The sequence below is a fragment of the Carcharodon carcharias genome, chromosome 16 (genome assembly GCF_017639515.1).
Source record: "Carcharodon carcharias isolate sCarCar2 chromosome 16, sCarCar2.pri, whole genome shotgun sequence".
In the NCBI taxonomy this organism is placed as follows: Eukaryota; Metazoa; Chordata; class Chondrichthyes; order Lamniformes; family Lamnidae; genus Carcharodon; species Carcharodon carcharias.
In genome coordinates this window covers 54,566,815-54,584,224 of record NC_054482.1, presented here as the reverse complement: position 1 = coordinate 54,584,224, position 17,410 = coordinate 54,566,815, and the positions used below count along the sequence as shown (strand labels likewise).

At 40.7% G+C, this 17,410-nt stretch overlaps 1 protein-coding gene across 1 annotated transcript in view; it reads right to left on the bottom strand.

Moving 5' to 3' along the window:
- cachd1 (cache domain containing 1) overlaps positions 1 to 17,410 on the bottom strand; it is a 196,661-nt gene that overhangs the window by 65,300 nt on the left and 113,951 nt on the right. Inside the window, exon 4 of the mRNA XM_041208876.1 lies at positions 5,607 to 5,755. Coding sequence (XP_041064810.1) covers positions 5,607 to 5,755 — 149 coding nt within the window. The remainder of the gene's footprint in view (positions 1 to 5,606; positions 5,756 to 17,410) is intronic.

Below are 17,410 nucleotides of genomic sequence, written 5' to 3'. Positions count from 1 at the left end.
ACTCGGGCACCACATTTTAATCACTTGCTGCATGAAAATGTTTCTTCTCATGGCTCCATGTCTCCATTGATTCTTTTGCTAATTGCTTCTCATTCTCAATCCTTTGACCAGTGGGAATGGTTTTTGCCCTATCCACTCTATCCAGGCCCCTCATGATTTTGAATACCTCTATCAAATCTCCTCTCAACCTTCTCGTCTCCAAGACAAACAGTCCCAACTTCTCCAATCTATCCAGGTAACTGAAGTTCCTCAGCCTTGGAATCATTCCGTGAATCTTTTCTGCACTTTTCCTAATGTCTTCACATCTATCCTAAAGTGTGACACCCAGAACTGGACATAATACTCCAGTTGAGGCCAAACCAGTGTTTTGTGGAAGTTGAACATAACCTTCTTGCTCTGGTACGCTATGCCCCTATTAATAAAGCCTAGGACACTGTATGTTTTATTATCCACACTCTCAATATTTCCCTTCTCTACTTTTACCAACACCAGTACAAACCACATGCTTTCCAAGAACTCATGACATTCCACTAAGCCGCTGTGAACTTTTGGGCTATCTCAGAAAAGCACTGGGGTTTGCAACCTGAGTGCTTGAACTTGTGCCCAGCGTTTTTGATGGCGCCATCCTTTGCGTCGCCAGTGGCCTTGCCACCATTCATCCACCCTCAGAGGTTCAGTACTCCAGATGGGCTTGATTATGCATTTGGCTACTTCACGAGGTCACCAGGTAGCACACTTCTCCACATAAATCTGTTCTGTAAGCACCAATTGCCAAGCTGTAGTCAAACAAATACCCCTGCAGAAACACTGGGCTTGCATAGAGAGAAAAGAGAGAGAGAGAGAGAGACAGACAGACAGGCATAGAGAGAGAGAGAGAGAGAGAGAGAGAGAGAGAGAGAGAGAGAAAGAGAGAGAGAGGAAAGAAAAGAGAGAAAGAGAGATTTTGGATAGAATACTAATACTCTGGTTTTTATTCTCTTTCAATTTTCACACCTCAGCGAAAGGTGTTAACCTGTTAGAGTAAGGTTCCGGCACCTTCCTGTACACTCTTCAAATACAAGTCAATAAAGCAGCTTTCAGTGCTTGTTCGATGAGTTTCAGATTTAACAGGAGGCAAGTGAAACTTATGGACCAATACCACATGATCTATCATCTCAACCATGAGGCGAGCCAAGTGTCCTCTCCCATCATTTTGTGAATTTAATTCAACAAATATTTCAGAAGAAAAATTCAAAATTCAGTGATTCGGATTGAAGAAATCATATAAACATTCAACAATGGAAGCTTGGCTATTCTGAATGCCTGCATGAGCAGACCCAACTGACAAGATGTGTATGATGTGCACATCAAATCAACCCTATCTCAATTCTCCTGAAGGTGTAGAATCATACAAGGGTATGATTCCACAAGTATTATTAGCCATTAGGTGGCTCACTCAATTGGCCATTCTTCCTGTATATGTCTGATGGTCTATTCAACTGGGTAAAGCATTACATTCAAATCCAATTCCTCTCAACATAATGAATGATTAGCTTGGATCAAGGGGTGAAATTTCCATTGTAATCTTGAAAACCTCAGTCAGTTTTACACCAAGTTTAGTTCCCAGCACCAAAGAAAGAAAACCCATCTTACTTGCCCTATCTACGAAACTGCAATCTTTAATATACAGAAAACACTTCATTGATTGTCAGGTGGATACCGTTGAGTGTGACAGCCTCTTTGCTGATAATTCTCTAGAATGATGTACTTCACCACCTAAAAGGGTAAGTAATGACTGAACATTACATGGAGCAATGGACAGAATTAGGCAGCAGGTAGACAATAATAAGCCACTGTCACTTATAAGGAGACAATTAACTCTCAAGAAAGGTTGATTGTTGTCTACTCACCTCTGCTCTATATGGGTCGTAAAATCTCTTCAGATAAAAGCACCCACCTACTTCTGTGCAAATCACAAACCAAGTAAGTGTGTATAAACAACTGAAAGAGATGGAAAAGATGCACCATCTCCAATTCCAATAAGCAATAAAGCTTCAGATGTGGCCAATGATGAAATACTGCTGTTCAGCAGATTACTGAGAAAATTGTTTCCTTGTTTTTGGTCTCTGAAGCCAAGTAAACCAATCAACGTGATAAGAGAAAGAGTCTACATTTTGCAACATCAAAGGAATATAGCTGGGTTGTCAGTCCAATGATAAAGTTACTGGCACTGAAGTCAAATGTTGATGCCAGAAAAATAGCAATTGTACATCAAGATTGTGTGTGAATACAAAACAAAACATCTGTACAAAATGCCAGCAGCAACGCTTCTCTTGCCTGTGGAACTCTGTCACTAGCATCACCTGGACCTCAGTCCCTTGTCTGCATAAGTTTAAATGCATGAAAAGTTAGCCATCACTTACTAAGGTAGAGTGGTTGAAGGGTATAGGAAGTCTCTCAGTTGCCCACTTCTAATTTCTTTATCTCTTTCTATGCTCCCAATATTTACCAAGGGACACCTGTGACACATCTGTCCCCATTACTATTCTTTCTGCCCTTATTCAACAATACCATTCAATATGCAAACCCGCATGGAAACAATGCTCCAGGTTCTTGTGTTTCTTTCTAAGTTCATGTGTAAACAAACAGAACATCGATATTCTGTTACCCTTTGCAGTTTCCCAATGAAATGAAGGTGCTTGTTCATACCTGATATTTGACACAAGTCTTGCACTGCACACTGAGAAAATAATAATAGTGCTGATGATCTACCTACATGTACACTGCTGCAAGGAAGAATCCACTGCATTGATGAAAATAGACCTAAAATGAACTCGTATTATATCTGTAGTTAAGAATATTCGGATGACATAAAAAGGTTAATATCCTTTCCTGCAAAAAGCTGCATACTACTATTCTTTCAATTTCTCACAAAACCATCCCTGTTTGTTTCAACTTGCCTAGGGTACCATGACTACAGCTGTGATGAGATCCTGCCTGCCTGGGCTGAGTGATCAAAAGATAGACTGAAATTCTGTTTTCAAGAGCAGTCACATCATTGCAATTCTTTTCCCCAACTTCTTCCTGGACAGACTATAATGAACAACTGATCGAAACACAGTCTCCAGAGAGAAACTGCACAGCCTCTGCCTTCCTTTTTGATCTGACTCCCTTTGGAAACGTCAGTTCAGCCTTCAACTTGCGAGGCACTGACTTGATTGATATCTGCTCTGATGTGCTTCAGCACTTTGAACTTCACATATTAAAATCCCATCAGGCCAGCCAGCCTCTATTCCACTGAGCAGCTTTTGCTAGTGAACTGGAGCTAATGCAGAACATTGAAACTGTGCTTTTTTGGCAGCACTTTGAATTTTATATCAAAACCCAGACTTCTAGCAAATTCCAAATTGACTGAAATCAAACTGGCCTTATCATGCAAAACAGATTTTTGCGAGACGTTTCAGCATATGGAAACCGGAAAGAAAATATATGCTCAGGCAAGGTTTCTAATGGCGTCAGAAAAACTCTTCTCCACTAATCTACTGATTGTTTATTCTCTCTCAAAGCAATATATGCTATGTTTCAGAATATTTGACCTCATCTCCCCCATCTCTCACATTTTCTCTTCTCATGGAGGACTGACTGATAGGCAATGGTTGCACGGCCTGTTTAAGCTAGGGACAATTTTTCATGCCTGTGTCTACTGCCAGCAGACAATTCTTATTCTTCCATGTGGAACATCATTCTAAAGACCAAACTTGGCCTTGTCTGACCACCACACATACACTTTTAAACAGCAATCACAGATGGAACCCTAGCCATTTTTTTTCCCCCCAGTAGCATTTGAGGCTAATTGTGGCACTCCTATTGCTGGTCATGTTGACATCAGTAACATCAATATAGAACAGGACTCAAGCCTGGAAATTTCAAAGTTTGAGTGTCTCAGTCCCTAAGTGGAACATTTATTAAACAAACCAATATTTGCCTTATATCCTATGATGGTCAAGGCAGCTAAGGTTGATAGGCAATTTAACTATGGAATATTAAAGCTCAACCTAATTCTATCCTCATCTAATATTGAGATGTTCACTTTCCATCATGAGCAGGAACTCTGGTTAATCTTTCTCACCTAAGCCCAGGAATAGAGGTTAACTGTAACACTCCACTGCAACCCAAGGAGAAATCAGCTAACTCAAGACTTGGATGAGATACCAGAGAGTGCTTGCACTTTTAGAACTGAATCTCATCATAAATTAGGTATCATTAGCAGAAGAATTTTTAAAAACTGAGGACATTTATTTTCAAAAACCTTTAAGAAAGTCAGATAAGTTACTGGACAGTAAGTGCATTAAAGCCACTACGTTTGTCATTAATTGGATCCTCTGTTGTATATTTTTAGCTCATACTTCATTCTTGACAAGTCCTATTACTGCTCCTAACACATGCACCCTCACTGGGCAATTCATCTCAAGAAATAACTGCATTAGCCAGTTTAATTAATGTTTACATTGGTCCCAATAAGGCCAATTCAACATTGAATCCACAGTCAAATGATGCACCAGCCAGCACTTATAAATACATTTTCTGTAGCTAAATGCTGCATAGTTCAATGACTTGCTACCTTCGTGTTCAATTTGAGATATCTTCATTGATTAAGATCTATTTGGATGTTTATCAATTGATGTGGGTTGAGTAGCATTCTGGAAACGGACCTAAAAGCAACTATCTCAAACATCCAGATGGTTGGCAGAAACAGGATTCTGTATTTCCTCTGTTCTAATGAACCAGCCCATTACCGTAAATGTCCACATTCAATCGTTTGGATGTACCAAAGGCACTTATTGTGCATTGATGTCTAAATGGTTATGCTTGGGAAGCCAGTGCAGCTTACTCCAAATGACTGCATTGCAAATGCCATCAATTGGAATGCCTAATTGTCCAACAAGCTGTTTTCACTTAAAGTTCATTGTACAATCTAACTCCTAAGATTTAGCCCCGCAGCAAAATATATTTTATCATCCACTCAGTTATCAGTTGTTTGGTTATTAGTTTGTCTGGCACAATGAGTGATAAGAAACAAATAACTAATTTAGGTAATGTGATAACTGAGGGTTCTTACAACAGTTGCACAAACAACTGCTCCAACTCTGATTGACATTGTGGCAGATAAAAGTAGGAATAATAATCTCTTGTCTGTGAAATAAAGAAGCTAATTTCAACAGAAGCTCCAGGTGCATCTCAAAGACTGTATAATCCAAATGCAAAAAATTAATGGTTGATTGCCAGCAAAGGCTGCAAACTAATATTAAAGCCAAAATGGAACAGTTGCCCAGCACCTTAAATAGCCGTGTGGTTCTGAACAATTACCACATCAGGAAGCATTTTAAGAGTGGTCATGGCGTTCATGGTCTTCCCAGTTTCTCCTGTAAGCTGGCAATACTATGGAACTGATTTAAGCAAGAGTCAACACTTTCAGCAGGAGACAGAGAGCAGAAAAAAGTGACTTGGAAATCCTATTTGAATGACAGCACTGTATCTGAAACTTACAATTGCACAAGATCACACGTGCCACAATCATGGATACATTGACTGCTGGAATTTATGAAGTGGGGAAAGAAAATACTTACTCCATCATTGAAGCTGGAATCGTGCAGCAGTCCTGGATGGCCGTCAATGGTGATGTCAAATGAGCCGTGTAGGATGCTTCCACTACCTGCTTGTTACGATTCACAACATCGAGGTAGCGAGTAAACTTCTCTCTTATCTTTTTAGCCAGCTGCCAGTGGAATGAAAAAGCACAACATAGGATGAGATCATAGATCAACATTGTTACCAGTTTACAATACTGATGTCCTAAATTTGGGTAAAATGACAGTCTTTGTTGATGAAGGAGAATCACAGGAGGAAACCATTTGGCCTGGTGGGTCCGTGTCATAGTAATTAAGTCACTGTCTCCAAATAAGCATTTCTCCAGCATTTTGCTTTGAATACAGCTCAGTCCAAATGCAATTTCTATCTTCTACCCCAATATTCTACTTATACCTCATAAGTGACATTCCTAATTTCACACCAAATACAGCATTAACATCCCTAAGTAAGGCTGCCAATTTGTGTCGAAATGTTTAGTTTTGTGCCTGTGTCATCGAGGTATGGAGTCCTAAATTAATTTCAAGTGTAATTCCTCCTGGCAGCAAAGAACAGGGATAGAGAAGAGGTTTTCGTTCTGTTTTTGTGTACATAATTTGAACCCACATCAGAAGTAAATGGACAGATCAATCCTTTACAGTGCTTCCAAAAGGCTAAAAAAAAAATAGCAAATGAAACCCGGGCCACCAATCAAGGCCATGAAAAATACAACACACCTAATTTCCCCAAAGATTTAATGATACGGCTGGGATTTTACAAGGCTTCAGGGAGCGAACCGAGAGGTTGGGTGGGGCTGCGACAACTAAAACAAAAATCAGGTGGGATGGTGCAGATTGGCATGTCCGGTGCCTTCCTACCACTGCTGGCATTTCACCAGCGTCAGGGAAGACCCTCCTGCCCAGAGATCAGTCGAGGCCCTTAAGTAGCCAATTAAGGGGCCCTTCTGGAGGTGTTGAGGGGGGAGGGCAGGGGGCCCATTACCATATAGCAAGATTGCCAAGTATGTCCTGATAGCCACCAAGTGGACTCGGGGTGGGGGGGGGGTGTAGTAGTAGATGCCTCCTGATTAGGCACCGTACACCCCAGGGAGGGACTCCACCTGGAAATCACCCTCCTTTCCCTCAATGGGGCCTGACTGACTGACCCCAGTGACCCCAACTCTATTTACCTCAGTTCTGGGGCAAAGTCCATCCTGCTACACTGGGCCAAGTGCAGTTCCAGCAGTGACCATGGCTCCATGTGGCACTGCTGGAACTGGGGAGCTGCTGGCCCTTTAATTGGCTGGGAGCTCTTGGATGTGGGATCATGTCCCTTAAAGGAACAGAGCCCCAAGGCCAGGTAGTGCTGGGTGCAAGTAGAATCCATTCGGGGTTCCCAGAGCCGGCAGAAGCAAGGCTGCCCCCAACTTTCCACTGCTGCTCCTGTAAAAATTCTGATAATAACATGGTATTCAGCTGGATAACTGAAAATTTCAATTCAAATTCATTTGAGGTGTCACAACTGGTTCCGCTCGGTTTGGCACTCAGACTTCAACTCTTCAATTGAACAAGTGAAATTCACAATTAATAAAAAGAGGCATTTAAAAATAACCTGCAAATTAAAAACCTATCAGAGCAACACACGTGGAAAGACATTCTTCACCAGCTCCAACAATGTAATTACTTCTACTTCTCCATTCCAAAAGTGTGCCATGCTTTTTAGTAGTTAATATACAGGAGCACCTGGCCTTGCACAGAAAAATCAGATGGGGAGACCAGCACACCAAGGATTGTTGCTTTTGATTACAAGCCAGGGACCCCTTCTGGAAAACGTGTGAATGTAGGAGGATTTCAAGATCAGGGTCAGATCCAAGTTCCACTGTCAAATGATCTATGGCATCCAGGTTCATGCATAAAAAAATGTCATTTGTCAAACATGTCAGAAGATGAATGGTCTCAAAATCATACCACACCAAGACCTGGCTCCTTCAATTGAAGAGAAGATAAAAGTGCAGAAAAATTTGATATCTTTACCAACAGTTAAAAACAGTGACATGATCTGCAATGAATATCAAATTGTGCTCAGAATATTCAGAAAACAACTTCAAAGCACAAACTGTTTAGCTATTCTATGCTTACATTTGCATTACTTACATAAATGCTTAAAATACTATGAATTTTTTATAAAGTGCATATAAATTTTATTGAGTCTGTCTCATCTGTAATTGTTAACCATGATTAAAACATTAAATTACAGCCCCCGATCAGGAACAAAGTAAAAATTATTGTTTTTTTGGCTGGGAGGGGGGGAAAAGAGTCCTGGAAGCACTTCTTTGATCAGATAAGAATATGCCTTCTACAGTTTTTGGAACAATGTCCAATTTTGATTTTCATCTGCACGCAAACACTGAAGGAACCCTGAACTGAAAACTGGCATTTTAAAAAATTTCTGCAGTGTTGTCACTAGGCTTATTTAATGTATGGTGTCAATATGCCAGAAGGGAAACAAATCATTTTTAAGCAAATACATTTTAATGCTTTGTTTCTTATTGAGATACTTCTAATTAATCAACTCAAACTTCTACAGCTATTGGCTTTCACCCTGGATTTACAGAGCTCAAACACTGTGCTGCCATAGAAGAAACTACAACTGGTTACTAGGTGCTAAGCAAGGTGCAAGTAGACACAATCAGGGAGTTTATTGTGTCCATGGCACCTGACTAAAATGCTAAGCGTGTGCTTGCAAGTACAACACCCCAAATCTCTCAATCTTTTAGACAGTGTATCAAACCCTCTGGCCGAGTACATCTCCAACCAAAATAGCAGCCCTGCCCAAGTTACAGGGACTCAGATGCAAGTTTCCTGCAATCGCTCTTTTCTTATACAAAAATCCAGCCCATACTAATCTGTAAGGATCCTACATGATGGAATATTATTTCTATTCTTATCACAAATATTAATCAGAAAAAGAGTTTGGTAACTTAGACCTTCAGTCCTCTTAGATTCTGCTACAGGATAATTTATTTTGAGCAAATAAATCACCAAGCTTTCAAATTAATGACAGCACTTAGAAGATTGCAAGGTTGAAGCATCTCTGTCTGCATTTAGAAGCTTATTCTGAAGACCTTTACTTGCCTTCCCCAGGTTTTCTTTAGGCATTGACCCTTTCCTAGTACCAGAGATGAAAGTTGCACTTTTGTACTTCTCCCTAATGGCAATTATTAATTTGCGAGCTTTGAAAGGGAGAGCTGGCAGGTTATTTGGCCATGGAGCCATTATTCAAATTAGATCCTGAAACTGATATACTTATTAAAAAAAACTCTATAAATCAGCGTTTAAGGGTTTTCAATGAACTGAGGAAATTTAGTCACAAAAGGTTTCAACCCAATGTCACAAAGGTGCCATTTGTTCTGTGTGATTATCGGCCTTGACATACAGGAGACATCCAGATATGCTGCCTTCATTCAGCCTTTCTTAGAGAGATAAGATGATAAATTGTCAGCTACAGAATAATCCTAATGATTTTCTGGTCTAGTACAATGGCTGAAAGGATATATTCAAGGTGATCTAACAGCAGAGATTGTTTTGCCCTGTCAAGGTTGTTTTAGTTTTACTTTATTTGAGAAAATAAACTTTAAGTAATAATTGTTTTATTATTTGAAGCAGCTTCTAGTAATTTTGAACTAAGTAGTTTGATCTTTTCAGTTCCTCTGCTAAGCCACACAGACCAAGCAGAAATTGCAGCAACTCAGCGCAGTATGGATGAAGGGAAAAGAGAATGGGCAACCTGCCATGCACACATGCTGTATTTACAATGCCAATCAGATAAACTGGACAAACCGCTATATTAGCACTTGCATACATATCTTTGGTTTGTTTGGATAAATTATGCATTGAGTGACCTAGTTCCTTGTTTCATGTTTTGCATCCCTACACTAGCACTGCTTTTTCTAGGTTCACAGCTTTAACATTCCTCTCCCCCATTCAGAATCCCTGATCTTCACCCTCGCCCATCTCCAGTACACAATGGTTGACCAAATTTGTCCACTACAACAAGTACAAAACAAGTCACATCGCCACATCTAAGTCCATGATATAATGGCTTAAATTATATTTATATAAAAACAAAAAAACTGCGGATGCTGGAAATCCAAAACAAAAACAAAAACAGAAATACCTGGAAAAACTCAGCAGGTCTGGCAGCATCGGTGGAGAAGAAAAGAGTTGACGTTTCGAGTCCTCATGACCCTTCGACAGAACTTGAGTTTGAGTCCAAGAAAGAGTTGAAATATAAGCTGGTTTAAGATGTGTGTATGAGGGGCGGAGAGAGAGAGAGAGAGAGAGGTGGAGTGGGGGTGTGGTTGTAGGGACAAACAAGCAGTGATAGAAGCAGATCATCAAAAGATGTCAACAACAATAATACAAAAGAACACATAGGTGTTAAAGTTAAAGTTGGTGATATTATCTAAACGAATGTGCTAATTAAGAATGGATGGTAGGGCACTCAAGGTATAGCTCTAGTGGGGGTGGAGAGAGCATAAAAGATGAAAAATAAATAAATAAATAAATAATTTTAAAAAAAATAATGGAAATAGGTGGGAAAAGGAAAATCTATATAATTTATTGGAAAAAAAAGAAAAGGAAGGGGGAAACAGAAAGGGGGTGGGGATGGGGGAGGGAGCTCATGACCTAAAGTTGTTGAATTCAATATTCAGTCCGGATGGCTGTAAAGTGCCTAGTCGGAAGATGAGGTGTTGTTCCTCCAGTTTGCGTTGGGCTTCACTGGAACAATGCAGCAAGCCAAGGACAGCATGTGGGCAAGAGAGCAGGGTGGAGTGTTAAAATGGCAAGCGACAGGGAGGTTTGGGTCATTCTTGCGGACAGACTGCAGGTGTACCTCCTGGGGACACTGACTGCTTGCCCACTTTCTCTGCAAGACTATAAGATCAAAAGGATTTCAGGCAATACAGGAATTGATTCAAATTTAAAAAAAATCTGAATTTTAATAAAGATACAATGCAATTGAGTAACACAGTCACCCAATAAACCATATCAAGCCTCTGGTGAAAGTTGCAGCTCTGGGGGGAATTCACAAAAAGGAGCAAATACCTTCTTCACAAGGAGTTGTAAAGATTTACGCCTATAGCTAACAACATAGTCAAGATTGGTAACTCACTGCACAGATAACCACGGGGTCATCCAATCACCCCAAGCCACAGCTTACTAATGCCACTGCACAACTTAACTACACTTAACTGATCACCAAGTCAAGTGGCTAAACTGGTGATTCAGAGGCCGCATTGCCTTTTCTCTGGCTGAAGAAAGGTTCTTTAGAAAGCAGCGTTTACCTCCCCTGCCCACACATTCAATCCCAATCTGAGGGGCGCAGAAAAATAAAGGACATTGTTAACTCATCAGGAACAGGGGTGCATGGACACAACATTTAAAGTGTGGCACTTAACCACTAAAGTGAGAAGGAGAATAACTTAAAACTGTCGATGCAAGTTCAGTTTGTGCTGAAATCTGAAAATATTGACCGTCCCTAATTTAAATATTGACAGGATGGTGCGGTACTGGGATACACAAACCAGAAAGATCCAGGTTTAACTTTTGAGGCATCCGTACCGAATTTTATGCTCCCTTCTAAAGTAGCAGTAAGAGCACTACAATTGGCGCACCATCACCATGCTTGGGAGGGGAAGGAAAAATAAAACAGTCAAACTTCCTTGATGCTGAATGTTATCCAGTGACCCCCTTCTGGAAAAAGCACTGGTGTGGGCATCAGCTTTAGGATGGGTTTGAGTTCAACTACTGAAATAAACCGTCAATATTCACTGCCTGGGCTCGCACACAAAAATTGTCACTTGGGATTTGAGAGGGGTGGGAAAAGAGAGAGAGTGGAGGGTCAGATACCAGAGAACAGACAGTATTCTTTGGAACTGTACTTCTGGAAAGAGAGACAGAAATTTAGTGGAAAATATGGGAAAATAATCACCACCTTTCTCTTTAAATTATTTACACAATTCCTGATTTTCAATCTGACAGTTTGCAACCAGCACAATTCAAATTGAGCCCATCATTAAAACACATTCTTTGCATACACTAACCAGCTTTCCATAAACCATTAATATCTAAAAAGCTCATTCAGAACCAATTGAACCCAGCTGGTATGTGTGATTTCTCAGTTTAGATCGCTGACATTGCTGAATAACTTTTATCATTGGTACATTCTGAACACTTTACTATGCATCAGGTCAAAGAACATTAGTCACAGTGTATTTACTGAAATGCTATCAGCATGGAACAGCAGCTCTGCTGGATCTCCCAGCAGGCAACTGACAAACTGTTGCCAAAGAATCATTATTTCTCACCCCCAAACGCAGCCACAATTCCCACTGAAGCTTAAACACAGATTAATGAGAGGTTTTGATTTGTGTGGCAATGAGGAAGAGTAATTTCACATAAAACAAGTTTGATACAGGCAAAGCGAAGCTCATTAATTTGGCAAAAAAAGCATTGTATATTTTAATCTTAAAATCTTTCTCAATGCACAGCTAAAGTTATCGAGTTGGGAAAATGGGGAATTTTAACCCCCAAGGGCAGGTAGGGGTGGATGAGGCAAAAAGATTAAAAATGGGAAACCATCCCTGCATCCCATTTCCAAGCTAACAACCCCAACCCAAATGTCTTATTCTGTAACTCAACCCTGCAATGTCCAACTCCCCAAGCCCCACCATGTCCAAATCACTCCTTCCACTGTCCACCTCTAGCCCACGCCCTCAGAGCTAACTCTTCTATGTTCCCCATGGTGCCCGACAATGTCTGACCTTAGTAAACACGCTAGAAAAACAGTGTGTCCATTTAATGTTCTCAAACAAACTTTTCTAAAGCCTAAATCAAGTCCAGCTCTCCTGATCTCACAAAGTTGAATTTCCACAGTGTATGCACAGTATATAAAAAACAAGAAAAGTTGCTGTTACAATTATGAGGTCTAAAAGATCGTTATGTTTTGGAACTGTGTCTTTAGTTTAAGCTAAAATGGAGGGGGTAACGTGACCTGTTCTGAAGTCTGCTTGACAACAGACCTGGGGCAGTTAAAGATCAAACGGAGGGGCAATGGTGCAAGATGTTCATGGTTGGAGACAAAGACACCAATCTCTGAGTTCACAATGAGTAGACTCTATGGCCAGAATTTTCCAGCCCCTCATGCCTGCAGGATCTTTCAGTCTCACCGATCCGAATGGGGGTTTCAATGGCTTGCCAGCCCTGCCACAGGGAAACCTGCTGCAGGAGGGCTGGAAAATTCCGACCATAGAGTCTCCCAAGGTCCCAGAAAGGGGTTGAAAGTATTAGGCTGTAAACAGCTGTGCTGTAAACTGTCCATTTAAGGTCAAAGATAGCTAATTAGTATTTCCAACTAGTTACACATCTCAGGTGATTCACATTGCCATGGGGAAGGATGCAGAGAGAGATATTGTAAAGGTCAGGTACAGGCCTTCCTAGAATATCACTGAGTATCACAGACAGTGTTTTCTGAATCTGAGAGAGGGGGAGAAGCTAGAGGTGAAAAAAGTCACTATGGCTCGCCACACAGGAATGTGGGTGGAAGCTCGTGCTCAGATTGAAAAGACAAAATTTGCAAGGAGTTAAACAAGGCTGGAAGAGTCAGCTAACTTTGTCTAGAGGGAGTGTCTCCAGGAAAAGAAAACCTCACTGTGAAAGGCAGTTCTAAGATTGCAAGCTCCCAGGCTGAGAAAAGAACAGGAATAAACCCTCGGGAATTAAGAATCACTGTCAATTGATTCAGGGAAAATCCACATGAAGTATACCTGTGAAATGTAAATAAAAACAAAAAATGCTGGAAAAGCTCAGCAGGTCTGGCAGCATCTGTGGAAAGAGAAACAGAGTTAACATTTTGAATCTGTATGACTCTTGTTCAGGCCTAAAGGGAAGTAGAAATGTGAGGGATTTTATACTGTTTAAGAGGGGGTGGAGCCACATAGGAGGTCAGGGATAGGTGGGAGCGAAGGAGAGATTGACAACCATGTCATGGATACAAGACAATGGGAGTGTTAATGGTAGTGGAAAAGACTAAAGAAAGTGCTAATAATGGCATAAAAGGTAAGAGCAGAATGTGGTAATAGCAGAACAAGGGTCAGCACTCTATGAAAGCACAGCATAGAAACCAGTGACAGATGGCCTTGTTGGTGGTGGTGTTGGGGGGGAGGGGGGAGGTGTATTTTAAACAAACAAATAAAAACAATTGGATTTTAAGAAAAGGGTATTGCTGAAAAAAAGCCATATCTAAGCATCTAAGCTTTCTGTCTTGCACTTATCAGGACACTTGCAAGATAAGCAATATAAGAGGGAAAAAACAACAATTTATACTGTATGTAAGGAGAGTGCTGATTGGCAAGTGGTGTTGCCATGGAGAATGCACCACTGACTGACAGTTAACTGCCAAGCATTGTCCGAAATTTAAACCAGGCAGCTTGACCTTGAATGGTCAAGGTAATGCCCCGAGGAATGAGTCAGCGAATGGTTGTCGCTTACTTTGTTTAGCTGAAACAGGCACAGTGTATGTACATGTTCTTTCTGTCTGCAAAGAACAGGGTCCTGTGTATTAACATATGTAGCTTCCAGTACATGAATATTGAACAAATATAAAACAAGTGACAGTTCTCTCTTGGTGAAGATGGTCATTGCATCCACTTATCAGCCTAAGCCTGAATGTTGTCCAGCTTTTGCTACATATGGACATGGACTGCTTCAGTATCTGAGGAGTCACAAATGGTACTGAACCGCTGTGCAATCATTAGCGAATATATTGACTTCTAACCATATGATCGAGGGACGTTATTGATGAAACAGCTGAAGATGATTGGGCCCAGGACACTACCCCAAGGAAATCTTGCTGTGATAACCTGGCAGCCCCATGTTTGGCTTCCAGCAACCATAACCATCTTCCTTTGTGCTAGATATGACTCCATACAATGGAGAGTTTCCCGCACCACTGACTCCCACTGTCTTCAATTTTGTTTGGACTCCTTGATGCTACACCTGGTCAAATACTGTCTTGATGTTGAGGGCAGTCACTCTCACCTCGCCTCTTGAATTCAACTCTTGGTCCATGTTTGGACCCCAAAGATTATAATGAAGTTTTGAACCAAATGCCATGGTGGAACCTAAACTGAACATCAGTGAGCAAGCCATTGCTGAATAAGTGCCACTTGATCGCATTGTCAACTACACTTTCTATCACTTTGCTGATGATTGAGAGTAGACTGATGGGATGGTAATTAGCCAGATCGGATTTGTCCTGCTTTTTGTGGACAGGACATATCTGGGCAGTTTGCCTGTGTTGTAGCTGTATGGAACTGCTTAATTAGTTCTGGAGCACAAGTCTTCAATTCACTGCTGGATTGTTGTCAAGCCCATAGCATTTGCTGTATCCAGTGCCTTCAACTGTTTCTTAGTTTCATGTGGAGTGAATTGAATTCGTTGAAGACTAGAGTCTGTGATGCTAGGGGCCTCAGGAGGAGGCCGTGGTGGATCATCCATTCAGCACTTCTGGTCAAAGATGGTTGCCAAAGCTTCAGCCTTTTCTTTTGCACTGATGTGTGCTGGGCTTCCTCATCATTGAGCTCGGGGATATTTGTGAAGCCTCCTCCTCCGCTGGGTTAATTGTCCACCACCATTCACGATTGGAAGTAGCAGGACTACAGAGCTTTGTATGATCATTTGCTGGTGTGATTGCTTAGCTCTGTCTTTTGCATGCTGCTTGCACTGTTCAGCATGCATGTAGTCCTATATTGGATGATGCAACATCAATGCTCGAATATTTACAGCAGTTGCAACTACAGTTTATTGTGTGAAGCACAATCACTTGTACCTGGCCTGTTTCCATTCTCTTGTCTTTTTTGAACTTCCCTTCTCTTTGGCTCCTGGTGTCGTGTAATGTTAACTTCCTTGTGCTGATACTGCTATACAATCAGCATACACACAAAAAAAATCAAATTTCCAGCTCTCAGGAGAGCTATGGTACTGATGGGCCATCTTCTGCATGTCACTGATTTTCTTCTCTCAGTCTATTGGTTGGAAAGTACAGGGCCATCTTGAATGTGAATAGATATAACTGAGAAATATCCAGAATATTCATCTATCCACCTGGTTCAATGCTGGCCTGCAGCATTCCTAATTAATTCCATCAACAGCAGGTTTTAGCCTTTTGTTTTAAAAATGCTATATAAATGCAAGTTGTTGTTTAACTCTTTTAGAATCCACCAAATAAAATAATTAATAAAACCAGGGACAAAATAAACACAGACCCTAAAGTAGGGAACTGTAAAACCAAAGACAAATTTTAAAGGAAACTTAAAAACATTAAATCAAAATGTGATTAAGGGAGGGTCAATAAAACACCCCAGTCCCCATGGTGCCCACCGAGCACAGAAGGCCTCAACGGTGCCGGCAGACACCGCGTGCTCCCTCTCCAGGGACACAACTGTTGTTGCTTATGCGCTATATAGTTCCTTTCAAGAAAAGGCTTAGTCTTAACAGCTACTTCTTGGCTCTGTTCCCTTTATTTATTACTGTTTGTGTGGTGAAATGAGGGAAGGGGAGAATAGAGTTTATTTCTATCATCTGTGCTCCCTTAAGCCTTCTAGTTCAAGGATCACAGTCTGAATGCAACAACTGACTTCCATCTACAGCCATCCACCTCAGCATTTGAAATAATTTTTCTAAAAATCACTATTTATGTTGTCCCACTTCATCCAAGTTTATTTCTTAAAACATTTTATTCTACTTGGATAGAAAATAAATTAATTTCAAAATTACAAAAGGTAAATGTAAGGACATTTAAAAATATTCAACTGAGTTGCACTCAATGTCAGTGCCTAAGTATCAAAGACATTTTAGTGCAATTTGTTTGCTATATAACAAAATGTCCCATTCCCCGAGTGTCCTTGTGTCACAAGAAACCTCCATGACTAATGCAACAAAATATAACAGGGATGACATTTCAGGCACTGTACTCGCAGGAATGCTGTTATTGCGTTTTAAAAAATAATACATGATTGCCTCTGTTGCTTTGCCAAATAATAGCTGGCGACATCTGAGCCTACTTCACTGAATTCTTGTTCTCACGGAAACTGCATGACATTGCATACTGGTAGCTCTAGGCAGGAACCCACATGACATTTACAACCTTTATTTTGAAACCCTGCAGAAAGCTACTGCCTGGCACTCTACGGCTCCAATACATTAATGTTTTCTTTCCACAGATTCTGACATTTAACTAACTACTTCCCCCGCCCACTATGCACTCTCAACCTTATCATTGAAACAGTGCATGAATTGGATCTAGGCATGCCTTGCTTTCAATGCACTACCTATCATCCTAACACGAATACCACGATCAGGTTGCTTCTTGTGTGGGCCCAAAGAAATGTTTATATTCTCATGGGGCCTCTGAGTTCCACAAGCCTTAGACTAGTTGATCAGTTCTTCTACCCACCAGATCAGTTACAAAATGTGATTGGCCACTGTTATGACCCTTGACCAGACCCCCAAGCTTTTGGTAATATTTGGTTAGGGACAAATCACTTTTTATTTAAAGGAGACAAAGTTTGAGATTTAAGACATTTGTTCAGTGAATAAAGCCATGGGTTTTGAACCAAAAAAATAAACTTTACTATACAAGCTCAGAAAGAAAAAACAATTTACAATATCTATCTTATACTCTTATCTTTCAGGGTTAACAAGGTGTATATGAATTAACAAGCAAACTGTTGTCAAACACACCA